The 17,592-nt window shown below is 41.1% G+C and overlaps 1 protein-coding gene across 2 annotated transcripts in view; it reads right to left on the reverse strand.

Annotated features, from left to right (window-relative positions):
• Nucleotides 1–844: 844 nt before the first annotated feature.
• The window catches only part of TOP2A (DNA topoisomerase II alpha), a 41,921-nt gene continuing 25,173 nt past the window's right edge, over nucleotides 845–17,592 (reverse strand). The window contains exons 24-35 of one of the 2 annotated variants that reach the window (XM_063137346.1): nucleotides 16,022–16,217; nucleotides 13,649–13,740; nucleotides 13,029–13,184; nucleotides 12,853–12,936; nucleotides 12,200–12,391; nucleotides 11,802–11,910; nucleotides 11,419–11,577; nucleotides 10,957–11,104; nucleotides 9,009–9,073; nucleotides 2,631–2,747; nucleotides 2,055–2,278; nucleotides 845–970 (exon numbers count right to left, since the gene is read on the reverse strand). In XM_063137346.1, the coding sequence (XP_062993416.1) occupies nucleotides 851–970; nucleotides 2,055–2,278; nucleotides 2,631–2,747; nucleotides 9,009–9,073; nucleotides 10,957–11,104; nucleotides 11,419–11,577; nucleotides 11,802–11,910; nucleotides 12,200–12,391; nucleotides 12,853–12,936; nucleotides 13,029–13,184; nucleotides 13,649–13,740; nucleotides 16,022–16,217 (1,662 nt within the window). In that variant the 3' untranslated portion in view covers nucleotides 845–850. The remainder of the gene's footprint in view (nucleotides 971–2,054; nucleotides 2,279–2,630; nucleotides 2,748–9,008; nucleotides 9,074–10,956; nucleotides 11,105–11,418; nucleotides 11,578–11,801; nucleotides 11,911–12,199; nucleotides 12,392–12,852; nucleotides 12,937–13,028; nucleotides 13,185–13,648; nucleotides 13,741–16,021; nucleotides 16,218–17,592) is intronic. The other variant, XM_063137347.1, reaches the window with a different exon arrangement.

Genomic DNA, 17,592 nt, shown 5'->3' on the forward strand with positions numbered 1-17,592 from the left:
ATTTATAAAAGGAAAATTATCTGGTTGGAGTTGCCCAGAGAGATAACTGCAGAACCCAACTCTGAGAGAGCAATCAGACCTTGAGGCATTAAGATGCAGAATCCCTGGAATCAAGGGGACAGCCTGACACCCTCTCCCCACAAATAATACCCAACTGGGCCACTGGAGTGTAAGCTATTCTCTGTTTTCTATATCTGTTGAAGGCCCTAGGGATGGTATACAAATTCAAAGATGCAGATTTTAGTACAGCTTTGCAGAAAAAGCCTGCTTCCAACAGTTGAGTTCTATATTTGTACCTCAAAGACCAGTCTACAAGTAGAATGACTTCTGCGTATTGGACCAGCTTGCACATATTAACTTAATTATATTATTTGTTATTTGCAAGTTGCAAAGGAACAGGAAGTCTATGTGTTAATTTAAGTGGCAATAAATGTTTGAGTTAAATCACAAATATTGGTTGACATTTCAGTTACCAAATTGTATGTGAGAAACCTCAGTTTAGCCCAGTCCAGATGCAACACTAAACTACAGTTTAGTTATGAGAACATGCTATAGCAAACACTGGGTTCCTGTGCTCCCATTCCGAGTTTTCATAAAAATAAACTGTTGTTTGAGAGAACAGAGAATTGAACACAGATTCAGGTTAGATTTCTAAGCCAGAACCTTCAAGTAGAAAAACATTTATTAAGCAAATATAAACACAGTAATTAGAACAGTATCAACAAACAGACAGAAAATATTTACAGACAGGACAATGCTAAAATTTTGTGCTAGCCAAAAAGCAACTGAAATAATTTGGAATTCATTTCTTTGTCTTCTAAAGCAGACACACTACATTTTTGTTTTCAAGTCAGAGCATCTCATCATCTGACTCCTCCAGATATTGGACTGGCTTCCTGGCCCGGCCCACCCTTTCAGGAACAGGCAAGTCCTCATCTGAATCCATTGCAATGGAAAATGACTTATCCAAGTTCTTGGATTTCTGAAAAGAGAAAAAAAGGGCTGGTCAACTCTCAAGAAAGAGAACTGAAAAGAAAGGCTGGATCCCGCTGGAGTATGCCCACCAAAATGATACTCAGCTATAGGAACTTCTCAAAGAAGGCTCTGTGGAGGCACAAAGCCCATGTGTGTGATGCGCAGAAGAAACATTCTCCATATACACAGAATTCATATACTGCATTTTGCAGGGGGTGTGGGGAGAAGAGATAACTTTTGCCACCTTGGGGCTGCATGCTGCTGGTTAGGTGGGGTGGGCTTCTCAAGAGAAAAGAGTGTGGATCCTAAGGAAGGGAAGGCTGGCTTTGGCCCACCTACCACCACTCCACTCACACAGCTTTAAAAACAGACCCTGACAGTTGCAACTTCCTTTCTCCTCCTCACACCACGATTGCGTCAGCTGCACTTTCCACCCCACTCTTCCTCTGCCCCACTGCAAGAACAAGAATGATAGCGGGAGGCAGGCAATGCAAGCTCGGAGGCTCAACCAGAGCACGTGGCGGCTAGAGTGTTTCTGCAAAGGACTCTACACCATACACTAGTCACCATGATTTGTAGCCAGGCCTCATTGCGGTGGGGCAGGAGAGGTGGGTGGGTAGAGGGGGCATGCTGGAAGCTTGCACGTACCAGATTGAAAGGCATTGCATACCGAAGCCAGCAGCTACCCATCCTTGCTCTACAAAGCACCCTGGCAGGTAGGCAACTATTCCTATTTCACGCATGAGAAACCAAAGGCCCTGGAGCACTCTGAACTTCACAGCATATCTGAAACCAGATCTCGCATTTTATTAAGAGGTTGGATTCCTTGCAGGGTATTGCAGGCATCCTCCTAAGATGGTAATTAAAGGGAGGCAGTTAAGTCACCCCCACGTACACAGCGCTTCAATTTTAAACAGCTCTTCCTCAGACATGCGAAAGTGTTTCAGGGCCCCAAAGTCTGTGGAGTTAAAGAAATGTGGGCACGGAATAGGGTGGCCCCAGACCTTTAAAATTACTTTCCATCTTGCAATATTAGAGGCAAATGGTGAGAATATAAACGGTGGCAAACAAACCTTAAGCGCAGTTGATTTTTTAACTGATTGGCCAAAGTCAGAATCTGAGTCCTGAGACGTAGAGGAGGCGGAAGGCTTCCTTTTAGCAGGTTTCTTTGTCTTGGCAGGCGCAGGTTTTTTGGAGGCTGCTCCATCTGCCCTAGAGTCTGACGTCTTAGCTGTTGATGCCTTGCTGGGTTTTGCAGTTGTCTTTTTCTTAGAGAAGGCATCCATAATAGAGGGCTGATTGTCTAAAAATAAAATAATCAGTTAGATCTTTGCTACCCAAAGTCCTGTTTGTCTCTTTCTAGCAAGAAGCTGGGCCTGCTGCAAGAACATTTTCAAGCCACTGCTTCAGAAAGGCATTATGATGATTGTCAGGACAAGTGCTAATTGATCTCAAAGCACTAAACTACAGTTGATCAAAGTGAATCATAACCTCCAGGTGATGACGTTGTTTTTGGTGAGATGCTGTTGTGTATCAGCCTGGTGAGTGTAGGAAGTGGTTTGGATGCCTCCTTCACACTGAACCAGAATAAATCAGCACCAATTGCTTTTTGATCGCTTCAAAAATAATGTTACTGACATTTGCAATAAACTTACCTTTAGCTACGCTTGCTGTTTTCTTGGCTGGAGCTCTCTTTTTGGGAGCAGGCTTAACTGGGACATCAGTAGTTGGAACTGGTTTATTAGCTTCTTCATCATCGTCTTCAATGACAGCTTGAATAAAGAAAAGTCCTCAAGTAAACTAACAGATCCTAAATATTTTCAATTCTGAACTGTATTTTTATTATTTATTGACTTGATCTATATTCCACATTTCCACCAAAAAAAAAAGGCGCTCAAAGTGGCTAATAATAAAAGCAAGATTAAAACAAAAACTTAACAAAAAACAAATAAATGTAAAGCAAAATTAAAACAACAACAAGAAATAAATAGCACCCAACTCAATAAAAAATCCTTCAGCAAGTGACCACCAGCTTATATGCCAAAGGCATGACTGGAAAGAAAAAAAAAGCCAGCTGGCAGAAGCCAACCCAGCCTCCCACCGCAGAGATTTAGAGCTTGGGAGCCCCCCTTTCTTGCATCCTCACCAAGCGTGCCTCTGGTGATGTCAGAACTGAGAGAAGGGCCTCCTGGAAGATCTTAATATGAGATAATGCCGTCTTTCAGATAGCCTGGTCCCAAGTTGTATTGGACTTTATGGGTCATAACCACCACTTTAAATTATGTCTGGAAACAGACCAGTAGCCAGTGAATCTGTCCTAACAAAGGAGCTGCCAAAGCCTGGACAACCTAGGTCCAGGCCAAATCCAGAAGTACCTCCACACTGTGAACCTAAGCCTTCGAGGGGTGTGTGACACCGTCCAGAAGAGGCTGAATCCCCTTGTATTTAGAATTAGCCAAACTGGATACATTCATGAACAGGGGTAACAGTCTCTTTAGTCCTATATCCAGGAAGTGGGTAGTAATGATGCCGATATTACTAGATGCTCCTGGGGCAGACATGCACAGGAGTCTACTACCGACCACCCAATCAAGGAGAAGACGAGGACGAAATTTTTGAGAAACAAATTGCCAGTGTTTCAAGGAAGTGTGATGTAGTAGTGATGGGGGACTTCAATTACCCTGATATCTGTTGGGAGACCATTACTGCCAAAAGCGGCCCTTCCAAGAAATTCCTGACATGTATGGGTGATAACTTTCTCCTACAGAAAGTGGTGGAAGGAACTAGAGGGTCAGCAATCCTTGACTTGTTATTGACCAATAGGAATGACTTAGTGGATAAAGTGGCAGTTACGGGAACTCTGGGGGAAAGTGACCACGTCATACTTGAATTCTTGATTATGAAGGAGACAAAAGTCGAGCGTAGCCATACACGTACTCTGGATTTTAGGAAAGCTGATTTTAATAAACTCAGAACTATAATAAGTAAGGTCCCGTGGCAAGGGAGCCTAAAAAGAAAAGGAGTGCAGGATGGGTGGGAGTATCTAAAAAATGAAATTTTAAAGGCACAGTTACAAACAATTCCAACAAGGAGAAAAGATAGAAGACAACAGAGGAAACCAATGTGGCTCCACAAAAAGCTTATTGATGAACTGAAAACAAAAAGGGATACATATAGGAAGTGGAAGGAAGGCCAGGCTACAAAAGAAGAGTACAGACAAGTGGCGCAGAAGTGCCGAAATGGCGTCAGGAAGGCTAAAGCTGTGAATGAGCTGAGATTAGCGAGGGATGCTAAAAGCAATAAAAAGGCTTTCTTCAGATACGTGAGTAGTAAAAGACAGAGGAAAGAAATGGTGGTTCAACTGCTTAATGAGGATGGCAAATTGATAATAGACGACAAAGAAAAGGCTGAAGTGCTCAATTCCTACTTTGCCTCGGTCTTCTCCCAAAAGCGGATCTATGACCCCCCTGGAAAAAGTGAAGCAGAAGTTGAGGGGGCAGGATTGCAGTTTGAGATTGATAAACAAATGGTCAAAGAACACCTAATTTCCTTGAATGAGTTCAAATCCCCAGGGCCCGATGAACTGCATCCAAGAGTAATGAAGGAGCTAGCGGAAGAACTCTCAGAACCTTTGTCTATTATCTTTGCAAAATCATGGAAGACGGGTGAGGTGCCGGACGACTGGAGGAGGGCTAACGTTGTCCCTATCTTCAAAAAGGGCAAAAAGGAGGAACCTGGGAACTACAGACCAGTCAGCCTGACATCCATCCCTGGGAAAATTCTGGAGCAGATTATAAAGAAGTCAATCTGTAAACACCTTGAAATCAATGCAGTGATTACTAGAAGCCAACATGGATTTGTCAGGAACAAATCCTGTCAGACTAATTTGATCTCATTTTTTGATAGGATAACCTCCCTTGTGGACTGTGGGAATGCTGTGGATGTCATATATCTTGACTTCAGCAAAGCTTTTGACAAAATACCACATGGCATTCTGTTTAACAAACTAGCTAAAAGTGGGCTAGATGGAACAACTATTAGGTGGATCCACAGTTGGCTACAGAATCGGACTCAAAGAGTACTTATCAATGGAACCTTCTCAAACTGGGGAGAGGCAACGAGTGGGGTGCCGCAGGGCTCAGTCCTGGGCCCAGTGCTCTTCAACATTTTTATTAATGATTTGGACGAGGAGGTGCAGGGAACGCTGATCAAATTTGCAGATGACACCAAATTGGGTGGGATAGCTAATACCCTGGAAGACAGAAACAAACTTCAAAGTGATCTTGATAGGCTGGAGTGCTGGGCTGAAAACAACAGAATGAAATTTAATAGGGATAAATGCCAAGTTCTACATTTAGGGAATAGAAACCAAATGCACAGTTACAAGATGGGGGACACTTGGCTCAGCAATACTACAAACGAGAAAGATCTTGGAATTGTTGTAGATCACAAGCTGAATATGAGCCAACAGTGCGATATGGCTGCAAGAAAGGCAAATGCTATTTTGGGCTGCATTAATAGAAGTATAGCTTCCAAATCACGTGAGGTACTGGTTCCTCTCTATTCGGCCCTGGTTAGGCCTCATCTAGAGTATTGCGTCCAGTTCTGGGCTCCACAATTCAAGAAGGACGCAGACAAGCTGGAGCGTGTTCAGAAGAGGGCAACGAGGATGATCAGAGGTCTAGAAACAAAGCCCTATGAAGAGAGACTGAAAGAACTGGTCATGTTTAGCCTGGAGAAGAGAAGATTGAGGGGAGACATGATAGCACTCTTCAAATACTTAAAAGGTTGTCACACAGAGGAGGGCCAGGATCTCTTCTCGATTCTCCCAGAGTGCAGGACACGGAATAACGGGCTCAAGTTAAAGGAAGCCAGATTCCGGCTGGACATCAGGAAAAACTTCCTGACTGTTAGAGCAGTGCGACAGTGGAATCAGCTACCTAGGGAGGTTGTGGGCTCCCCCACACTAGAGGCCTTCAAGAGGCAGCTGGACAACCATCTGTCAGGGATGCTTTAGGGTGGATTCCTGCATTGAGCAGGGGGTTGGACTCGATGGCCTTGTAGGCCCCTTCCAACTCTGCTATTCTATGATTCTATGATTCTATAAGAGCTATGGGCTGACTGAAGTCCTATCACCTCTTCGCAGACCCTTCTCACAACGGTGAGAGAACAGCTAAGGCCCACTCAGGCCTATCAAAAGTTCAACAGAAGCTGGGAGAATGCCTGGACTGCTACATTTGTACTGCTCCTTTCCTCCTTGGATCCAGAAGTGCATGATGAAACTGATGTTAATTTTTCCAGCCTCTTACAAGAGACCATGCTACATAGTGTTCATTTTTGCCACAAACTCAGGAATGGATAATAACACAAGGAGATGAGAAATTAGCAACGGGATTGGACAGAAAGGAAAGTGCTTTGGGATGAAGAAAGAGACGAGCCTGCATAGTATGGAATGATAAGAAGTAGGGAAGGTTAACAATGACAGGGGTTCAATGAGAAGCAAACATGCATAATGCACAGAGAGAAAGAGAAAAGGTTAAAAAAATAGTTGGCGTTGTCAAATTCAAGTTCGTTTATAACCATAGATTGTCATAGTGTAGAATATAAACATGATAACACATTGCAATACACAAAATATTGAATTCTGAAAAACCAAACATAATGATTGATCGAGCAAGAAGTATCTAACATTTAGATTAAAGCATAGCAAGTAAAAAAACACACAGATATATACAGTAGCTGGCCATTTTGGTAAGAGAGGGTGAAACTAAAGGCTAGCTGTGAGAAAAAAGGTCAAATTGGTAAGGATTTTAAGAAATCTTAGAAATTCAGATAAGTATAGGCTTGAGATAGGAGATGAGAATTAGCTCTGTCCTTGGTGAAAAGCAGGGGCATTGAGCAGGGGGTTGGACTCGATGGCCTTGTAGGCCCCTTCCAACTCTGCTATTCTATGATTCTATGACAAACTGGCTAGGAGGAGGTTCAGACCGATAGAGGGCTTAAAACTCAGTCACGTTGAGTCCTTGCTTTTCCTGGGCGATAGCAGGAGCTAACCCATTATGGGATGCCCTCACGCGATTTGAATTGTGCACCAAGCACAACTGCCAAATGCACTAAACCAGCCTTCCTCAACCTGGGGCGCTCCAGATGTGTTGGACTGCATCTCCCAGAATGCCCCAGCTACCTCCAGGGTTCAGGAATCCCTTTGTTTATCGAGCTTGCAAAACAAAGAGACAATGCAAGGAAGTACCACCACTGACCTAATTAAAAAAAAGTATTAGACTGACAGTTCTTTTGTCTGCAGACCAGATTTCCTGGTTATTTTTTTAAGGGTTGCTCTGTCTCGTTAAGAGTGTTAACAATGACCAGTGCTCACAGGAACAACGTACAAGACCACGGCTGCAGTGATTTGGCAGCATCATGCCCCACTACCCGCAAACATTGGAGACTGAAGTTCATGCTTTTTCAATTTCAGTTCTTTTGTGGAGAAATGTGGGGTTGTTTTGGAGATGGCGGAGGCGGTGAGCGGTGTCCTTCAACCTTTTAAGTGTTGTCCTGCACTATGTTTGTTTGTTTATTTATTTATTAAATTTATATACCGCCCCATAGTCGAAGCTCTCTGGGGGGTTTACAAAAGTTAATTACACATTGGCTGAGTTCGGATGTTGAGGAAGAGCAAACTATTATCTGCATTCTGCAGGAATGGAGAGAGGATCCGGAAGTAATGGTATACAGCAAAATTACAGCGCAGTCCAGTGTTTCTCAAACTGTGAACCGTAGTGTTGCATGCAATGTGAATAGGGGTACCATGAGGAAATTTCAAATCTAGCAATATTTCCCCCTCTAAAATATTAAGTATGAAATTATGTAAGTATCAAAAATATTGAGTTGAATAGTATTTAGATTGTAAAGGCTCCTGTGCTGTGGCCATCACGAAGGCTCAGTGGCTCCTGCAAACTGGAGCCGCTGAGGGAGATAGGGCAACCCCCACCATTCCTCAGGACATTATGGGTAACCTCGAGAATCAGAGCACAGCACCTATATCACTCACATGGCTGATGTATGCAGCTAGAACCAGGGCTCAGAATACAGATCCACAGAGAGCAGAGTCTGGAGCCAAGCACCAGTCTTTCCTGTAAGTAGCAGAAGCAGCAGGCCCCCTGAGCAGAGTTTGTGCACGCATGCTTGCTTTAATTTTTGTTTCTGAATTCTCTGTGTGTGTGTGTGTGTGTGTGTGTGTGTGTGTTTGAGGCATCATCCAGAAAGTAAGGAAGTTTTTCAATTTGTTTCTTAGAACTGGGTTACAGTTCTAGACTCTGCAAACTAATTTTAAAGGCTTGGGTGCAGTTTTGGGCTTTAAAATAATTTTGGCTTGGGCATGGGTCTAGGCTTTGTAGGGAGGAGCTTTGTCTCACTGGTAAGAGCACACACTTTGCATCACCAGCATCTCAGGATAGGGCTGGAAAAATTCCAGCCTGAAACCCTGGAGTGCTGTTGCCAGTCAGTGTCAACATTACTGAGCTAGATGACCAATGGTCTCAGTTAAAGGGAGTTTCCCATACTTCTAAATTGATTTTTAAAGCTTGGGTGCAGTTCTAGGCTTAGCAAATTACATTTTAAGGCTTGAGTGCAGCTCTAGGCTCTGAAAATTAATTTTTAGGAGCTCTTATCAGAAGGACAGTTGTTCATTCAGATAATTTGCTTTGCTCTCCTTGTTATCCCCCCGCCAAAAAAACATTTAAAACCTTTATCCCAGAAGTATTCCACATCTCCCAGTTCAGCATTTATAGGTTCTGCCAATATATTTCAATCGCAAACAGAGTTCCTTATGAAAACACCGATCCAATAACATGAAGACATTTTAGGACCTTGTCACTCTGAGACAGCTGACTGGCTTAATAGCACAGAAATTATTTGAATACAGGGCAGTATCTGATTGCATTAATGAAAGTCAGGCAAAGGGTTAATAGGTGGGAATAGAATCTAGTTTGACAGACTAAACTGGGATACCATTAACTGAATGATATACTTACTTGAGATAGCAATCTGTACCTCTGGTGGTTTTAATTCCTCTTTACTTTTCTGTTCCTTGGCTTTCCTAGAAGAGAAAAACAAAAAACAAAAAACATGTTTTCCCCATTTTCATGTGACTGCCCTTATATTCTATAGAAATAACTCATATGAAATAGAAAAACCCAAGGTTATATTTAACACTGTAGCTGAACACTTGGGTCTTTGGGGAATATTTGGTAAAAGAAACTGCTTTTGCCTTGTCAAATTGAGATACACATAATACTGACATTCACATAGCTGGGAGATTAGGATAACAAAGCAACGTGGGGTTGAATACACTTAAAATTCTAAACTGGAAGAGCAAACAATACTTTGAGAGATGACCAGAATTGATAGTGTGTGGACTTCTCAAAAGGTGGTATGAACGATTGGAGATGAATCAGTGGACGTATACAGAAGAATGCAGAACCTTCCAGGTTCAAACATTAGGCAGTAATGTTGTGGTGTGGAGGACATTTGCCTGAGACTCTGGAGAGACAATATAGTCAAAGTAGACAGATGGAGATAAATAGTCTGACTGGGTACAGGGCATTTTTCTATGATACTTCTATTAAGAGAGAAAGATGTTTCTGCTGTTGAATCAATATCATGCCCTACACCAGGAACACCTCTCTCTTTTTTATTAGTTTTTGTGTGTGTTTTAGTCTGGCATACTATATGAAGAGTTTTGTACAACCTGGAAGTTCATACACATCTTTGCTGTTTTCTGGTTAACCCTGTGACAAATATTTACCTCAAAAGCCTTTGCATCCGGTAAAACTTCTGCTAATCTATGTAATAGACTACCTTGCAAATATTTATCCAAAATAGTTTTTTGTCTACATTTGTATCATAAATTGCTACACTTTCCTAAGCTACAATTTTCAAAGAAGTAAATGGATTATTAAAATAGATTCCTGTATTAAGTTAGAATCAGTTTGATTCTAACAGAAGCATTTGTGCTCACATGCTGCAACCTTTGACTGAACTTTTCATTGACCTAGGAGCCTGCTATAGGAAAGATGAAATTTTCCCAATTGAACTCAGGAAAGGTCAACAGGTGTTTCAGATAAGAAAGTTAGGAAGAAAAAATAGCTGTTTACTGGACTATTTTCTTCATGTTCTGCTTATGACACAAATGACATGAAATACTGTAAACAGAACTAAAAAAAAATATCAACTTTAAAAAAGCCAACCTTTTTTTAGAAAAGCAGATTTTATCCTGTTTGGTGAACTTAAAGAAGTGTGCTCAGAAAAGCTAACAAGATATGAAGTAAATATATTATCAAATCATAGCTGAGAACTTTGGAAAAATAATAACTGATTGTCATAAAAAACATATTTTGTGGGAAATATATGTAAGCAGTACTAATAAGGAATCATATAATACGAAGGGGGAAATACAGGAACTCTAGACCCAAACACTGGCTCTCCTCAGGAGATAACACTGCTCCTCATTGACTGCTCTGTTTTGCTACAAGTTCAGTAATACCATGTGAGTGAGATATTTTATTAGTTTAAAGGCAATGCACCTAGAACTAAACCGAAAATGTTTTTTAAATGTGTTTTGTTTGTAACAATTATGTATTCTGTCTCAGTTCAACGGTCTTACAACAAAGGTGAATCGCCTTGGTTTTACAGTATAAGATAAAAAGAGATGCTTCATCTCAGCGTTCTCTATTTATAAATTGTTAGCACCAGGAATTTTGTAAACTTACAAATTCCAAGATGACACTTTGTTCCTGGAATATAGCATGAGATACACTATTTGCTGATCAGTGGTTTAGCAAAATACAGAAATCTCGTATTATAATATCCCCAGGCAAGGAAAAATCTGACACAACCATCAAAAGTTTGCTATGCCTGTTTGGATATTTTTTGAACTATCCAACACAGCTACCAATTTTTGCATAATTTTCAGGCACTCACTTAGAAACAGCAGCCACCTTTGCAGCTGGAACCTTTGCATTTTCATCAAATACAACATCCTCATCCATTTCATTTTGAGCCTGGTGATTTCCAACTATGTCACTGAGGTCGGAATCAGAATCAGAATCTTCCACATACTTAACTTTTGCTGAAAGAAGCAGAATACACAAATTAGGCTGTAATCTAATATAGAAATGTAATAAATAAATAAATAAATAAATAAATAAATAAATAAATATTCAGAAGTAAGTTTCACTGTGTTCAACAGGAATTACTCCTAGTTAAGGGGGTAAAGGATTGTAGTCTCAGACAAAGATATTACCAGGAGAAGGAGTCAACTCTCTTATCCTCCTTTGCAAATGCTGTAAATTCATTTAAAGGTTTTATTATACCACAAGTACTTAAACAAATACAATATCAAGAAAGGATTCAAAGTTGTTTTACAGCTCTTCATCAACCTACCTGCTGCTTGGCGATTTGGTACCTTTGTACGAGGTACAACCTCTATATCATCTTCTTCTGATTCTGATTCAGATTCAGACCAAGGATTTCTTTTCGTTGCTTTTTTTACTGGCTTGAACGGTAGCACAGATTGTTTCTTGGTATCTGACGTTAAGTCTGCTAAATTGTAAGAGAAAAATTAAAACTGATGGAAATGCTTAGTCCCATTAGCACTTTTTCTATCTGTTTGCATCACCCTGCTCCCTCCTTTAATATGAATGTATTTATTTATTTATTTATTACACTTCTATACCGTCTGGGACATGCTGCTTTTTATAAAAAAACTAAAACCTGGTTCTAAGGCAAAACCCACCAAAGAACAAATTTGTGTGAATAGATTTTACCTGGCTCCATTTTCAGTTTCTTTGCCAATCTTTGTTTAAGATTCTTTGGTTCTTTGTCACACCCTTGTGAATCTCCTTCTTGATTCCCATCAAGCTCAGTTTTTTCACTCTACAGATAAATAAAGGGAATTAGAATTGATCACAGGGCAAAGGAAAGGTATTAAAAACAAAAACAAAACAAAGGAAAACTGTAAGTTGGATCCAGATTTAGTCATACTAAGGAGTAGATTCACTAAAATCAATGGGACTTGTTAGTCATGCTAATAAATCCCATTGATTTTAATGGGTCTAACTCCAAGTATGACTAAATCTGGATCCAACCATATATACATACTTTTTAATTTATATATCTATACATGTATCCAATCCCTAACAGAGGCTAACATTTCCTATTTTACCTTGATTTTTCTTTTTAATTTCTTCTCTGCTTCCACTTTCATCTCGTTAGTCACTCGGGGGATGACCCTTCTGCCATGTGGGGAGGGCATGATTTCCTGCAGCTTCTTTACTTTCATTTTTCCTCCTTTCCCTTTGATGGGCTTGCCAGTGGTTCCTGACAGTTCATCCTGCCTTTCCTTTTCTTCTAAGACCTAGAGAGGACAGCAGACCAAAGGCGAGCTTTAGAACCTAACATTATGCACTATGATTTCACAGCTGAAAAGTTGCCAATCACCCAGGGAAACAGCCTTATAGGAGGAGCAGGAATAGGCTTTACGTTTCTGCTTCATGGGTGTTTGTTTTAAAAGAAAATGAGATACCTCAATGTAGCCTAAGTTGAACTACAAAGCAATTACAGCACCCATTATCAAAGGCCAGAAGTCAACTGTCCCTGTGATCTCTCTGCTCCCCGCATGCATCTTTCAGAGATTTCTGCTTTAGAATATATTAAGAGCCCCAGACCACAGTGAACCCTCTCCACAGTCTTCCTTTCCTGTTCTGAACACTTATGTCATACCCAACAGAAGAAAGAGTCCTGCTGTGAGCAATCAATACAAACTGAAAATAGATTAGTTAGCCAGAAATCCAGAGCCTTTTTCAATGAGTGACTTACATCAAGAGCCTCAACAAAGGCTGCAAGATCTTCTCTCCATAAGTTGTCAGGTTTCTTCTGCTTCAGGTTCTCCAGCTCAGTTTCCTAGTAGACCAGTGAGAAATAGTTAATACTCCGTGCTTAAGCATTTAACAGTGCCAACTCTCAAACTTTTTCAGAACTGTCCATCCACCTACTTTGTCATCCCGTTGTTTGCATAGCTCATCCTTTTTTTCCTTTGTTAGGTACCAGAGAGGCATGTTCAGAAGATAATTAAAATCTGGTCCACTGGCCGCGGCAGATTCATTTTCCTTATCACTATCCTCCTCTTCATTTGTGTCTTCATCGCTGCTCTGGAGCATAGAAAGTTGGTCATTTGTTAATAGCTGCTGAGGTTGCTCAGCATCTGCAACACAATCCACCCTTTCAGGCTAATGTGGCGGTTGTCTACCCTTCTCCCAATGCTTTTCTTTGGACTTAGAAAAATAATAATGACAGTAGATCCTGGTGCTCATTGTCTGCTCCCCACAGGATGCTGCTGAATACAGGGCCTATTATTATTTTCCAAGACATGCGATGGTGACAGAGATAGAGATGCTGCTACCATGTGAGCTGTGCACACAGCACTGGGGTCACCCATCTGCCTTAAAAGGCCAGTATGCCTTAAGACATAATGAGATTCAGGATGAAGATCCATCTTTCCATCAACAGCATTTGCAATAGTAGTAGGATTGGTGGCATCTCCTTAAAAGTTAAATAAACTGGAGTCATAAAGCAATTGAATTAATTAAAAGGAGGAGGCTGAGGACAATAATACCTTCTGTTGAGACTCCTTCCATTTCTTTACTGGATCAGAATCATAACCCCTCTGGATAAGGACCTTTATCAATTCTTTCTTGGGCTTGTTTTCTAGAAACAGCAGACATATTCAGATCATCACAAGGAATGAATTCAGAAAAAAAAAGCAACCAAAATTAAATGTCACACCAATTTAACAGTTTGGCACTCAGGAACACAACACAAGTCAACTCTCATTCCATGAACAGAAAACTGCCAATATCATACTGCCCTTATATAAAACTATGGTGTGAGCACACTTGGAAGACTGTACAGTTCTGGCCACTGCACCTAAAAAAGGATATTGTAGAATTGGAAAAGATATAGAAAAGGGCAACCAACATGATCAAGGGGTTGGGTTGGAGAAACTCCCCTATGAAGAAAAATTACAACAACCCGGTTCACACAAAACACTAACCCAGAGTTTATCTTACCCGTGGTTTGTTGCTCTAACAGTGGTTTGGGTGGCAGACAAACAAAGAGTGGTTTTCTAAATTCCTGGGATGTTCCTTTCCCTCTTCTTTCACCTGCTCCCTCCCTATATCCCAAATACCTTTGTGGAAGACAAGTACTGTCATGTAGAATGACTGGTTGTTGTTGTTTTTACCACTCTTACCTGCTGTCTCTGTTGCCTGATGATATAACCCATGAAAAGCCCACAGTATTAGGTTCACACGGAACTACAATGCATGGTTTAAAAAACAACAAGCAACTCACAGTTCACAACCAAACAACTAACCATGGGTTCTCTTTCAGGGTTGTTTGTGGTTAACAAACCATAGTTTGTTAGTATGGCTGGGTTCACACATTACAACCCAGAATTCAACAACCCATGGGTTAGCATTATGTGTGAACCAGGTCAACATCTGTGCCTCTTTAGCTTAGAAAAAGGGTGAGTATTGGGAGACACGATGGAGGTGTACAAATTCATACTAGAGCCTGGGTTTATCCCATGAAGCTGACAATAAAAGCTTTTATTTCTACACGCACTACATAGTGAAACTATGGAATTCGCTACTACAGGATGTAGTGATGGCCACCAACTTCAATGGGTTTAAAAGCGGATTAGACAAACTCATGGTAGAAGGCAGGGAAGGGTTATGAGAAAGCAAGGAAGAGTTAGCTGCCCTGGCCCTCCTTGCCCTTTTCTAAACTTACATATGTGCTTAGTCCACGTGTGTGTGATTCACTTCTTTTTACCTTGATGCTTTGTCAATGGGGCTGAGACACTTTACCACTGGGACTCCTTGGCCGAGCTAAGCTCCCTCACAAGCGTGCCAATTTTTATAGCCCTAGCTAGCTTCCCCCAGCTACTTTTCCAGCCAGTTAGATTAGAATGCTTTGCTTAAGAAACAAGTGAGGGTGTGGTTCAAACTACTAGTCTGCACTAGAGTGGAAAGCTAGGTCTAGTCTTCTGGGAATGGAGATTTTTTTTTATCAGGGTTAATAATAATAAGACGACAATGAGAATGGGTAGATTAAGACGATGCAGTTTGAGTTCCTGGGAATGCAAGTCACTGCCCAGGTTCACATGATGAAAGTAGCCCACCATCAGCTGCAGTGCCCACATCCCTCACGTAACCCTAGAACACACCATGGGCTATATGAGGGTTGCTTAACCCTTGCACAACCCTCACTGCCTGGGTTTGCATGACACAAGTGGTGGTGGGCAGTGAATATTCAAAATGGGCACCCAGATGCAAAACAGTCCACAATGGCTTAAATTCACCACAGTGGGCTGTTCAATCAGGGAAACTGGCCCACTAAGGTTCACCTGGTTTTTAAAACTAAATGAAAAGCTGAGATCTATACCCAAACTTTTATTTACACCTCTTGTTAATAAGCACATTTTCTACTAGCTAGGTCTACGTTGTGGCTCTTTTCAATATAAAACTAGGTATTCTGAACTTGGGTTGAGTGTACATATCTGATTGAAGTTTTTTGCCACTGTTAAATAATCTAACTATTTAGTTCTTTCTGTCACAAATGAATATTTGCGTGAGCCTTTTTTATTTAGTTGCTCTTTAGGAACATTAAGCTTCCCTTATTATTGGAGACAGGAGAGCAGCCTCTTCTCCACGGAAGCTGATTTGGAGCCTGCTCACTCAGCCCCAGTTTATTTTATTTATTATTTTTATTTTATTGTTCCCTATACTAATTGTCTTCAAGGAAAGTAATGGCTTATGGCAGGGTTGGGCAACTTGCAGTTAAATGACATCTGGAGGTGCGCAATTCCTAACAAACTTTGCCAGCATATTTAATGGTGAGGGATGATAGGCGTTGCTGTTCAACAACATCTGGAGGGTGACAAGTTGTCCATCCTTGGCATATGGCAAACTCTGACAATACTTACCAATTACTATTTTGCCCTCTATTTTTTCTAGGATGAAGCGTGCCTGGTTGTTTAGTTTTGCAGACTCTGCACCCAACATCCCAGCAAGCCAGTCTTTTCTTAAGGTGTAATAGCGCAGCCTGAGCTCATAGAATTCACGCAGAACATCCTCTACACTCTCATATTTCTTCAGGCAACCAACATGGTCAAAGAGCACCTAGAGCAAAGAACAATACTCCAGAAGTCTGCAATTGCAAGCCTGTGATCATGGCTTGGAAGAGCGCAAGAGAGTTTCCACCCCACCACGCACAATTACATCACACTGTTTGCTTCATAGGATCAAAGGGCTCTGAATATTCTGGGTCTAGTTGTAGAATTCCCCTTGAACTATTTATTGTACTTCTTTATTGTTCTAGCCTTTTAAAGAGAGTAAATATTTTTGTTAGCCTTCTCTGTAAAAATACCCTTTCCTTGTGTCAAGTCGGAATTTCCAAGTGACCAAAGAAGCTTTTGTAAATTGGAAGAAAGTTAGCTCATTTCTTTCATGGTGTTGATATACCACAAATGGCTAAAATACATGAGTAGGCAGATGCTGCAAGGTTGATCAAGACCCTTTGCAACAGGAAGAACTACTTTTTTTAATTTTGGGAGAAGATTGCATTAACTTTCTTTTAAATAGAGTTGCAGGCTTTAATCAATCAGAAAATATAACTAATCAAAGCAGGGGTGTAGAACCTCTGGTGGGCAGGCCTAATCTGGGTCTGGCCCACAAAGGCTTATACCACCTTTGTGGGCCCCGTCCCTCAAAAACCCCATTCCAACTGGGTGCTGGGGAGGACATAGGGAGAGGAATCCCCACTGTTCTCTCTAGTAACAGATTCAATAGCAGGAATTCCCCTGTGTGCAGCTTCCCAGTCAGGGAAGCTCCATACGCAGCGAAGCTAGATGGATAATGCTCCTTCACCGACCCCACCTCCTGGGCACAGCGAAGTCTGATCTCTGGCCCAAGCACTCGGTAGAAAATCTACCCAGCACTTCAGCCATGGAGCAAATGACGTAAGCTGGGAATGGCCATGTCCAAACTGACGTTATATGGTCCACAGAATAAGAGCGCATAACAGTGCTTCCTAATTTTAACCGATAATGGCACTTTAGGAGATTGTGGCTGTAATCTTGTACACACTAAACTGGGAGTAAACCCCACTGAACTCAACAGGGCTTACTATTGAGTAGACATGTATGGGATTGCACTAGAAGTTCAGGATAACCAAATTGCAATTTTTAAGGTTATGGGAAATATAACATCCTACATGGAGGTTGATCTGCCTTCCAAGTTTTGTAGGTCTTTTAACTAGTAAAAAAATGTAATTAGCCAGCCCAATTGCAAATGCCTAAATCTAGATCCAACCCATGGTATTTCTCTTAATGTTCCCGAAATGGAACATTAAAAGGAAATGGCAACAAGATTTTTGAATTGATGAAAAATATGGTATATCTTACTTTATAGCATCAAATATCAGGTTTAAGGTTTCATTTTATAGATGGTATTTTAGACACTTAAGGTTGAAAATTTATATTATTAACTATTATGT

Source organism: Elgaria multicarinata, chromosome 11, assembly GCF_023053635.1.
Source record: "Elgaria multicarinata webbii isolate HBS135686 ecotype San Diego chromosome 11, rElgMul1.1.pri, whole genome shotgun sequence".
Taxonomy (NCBI): domain Eukaryota; kingdom Metazoa; phylum Chordata; class Lepidosauria; order Squamata; family Anguidae; genus Elgaria; species Elgaria multicarinata.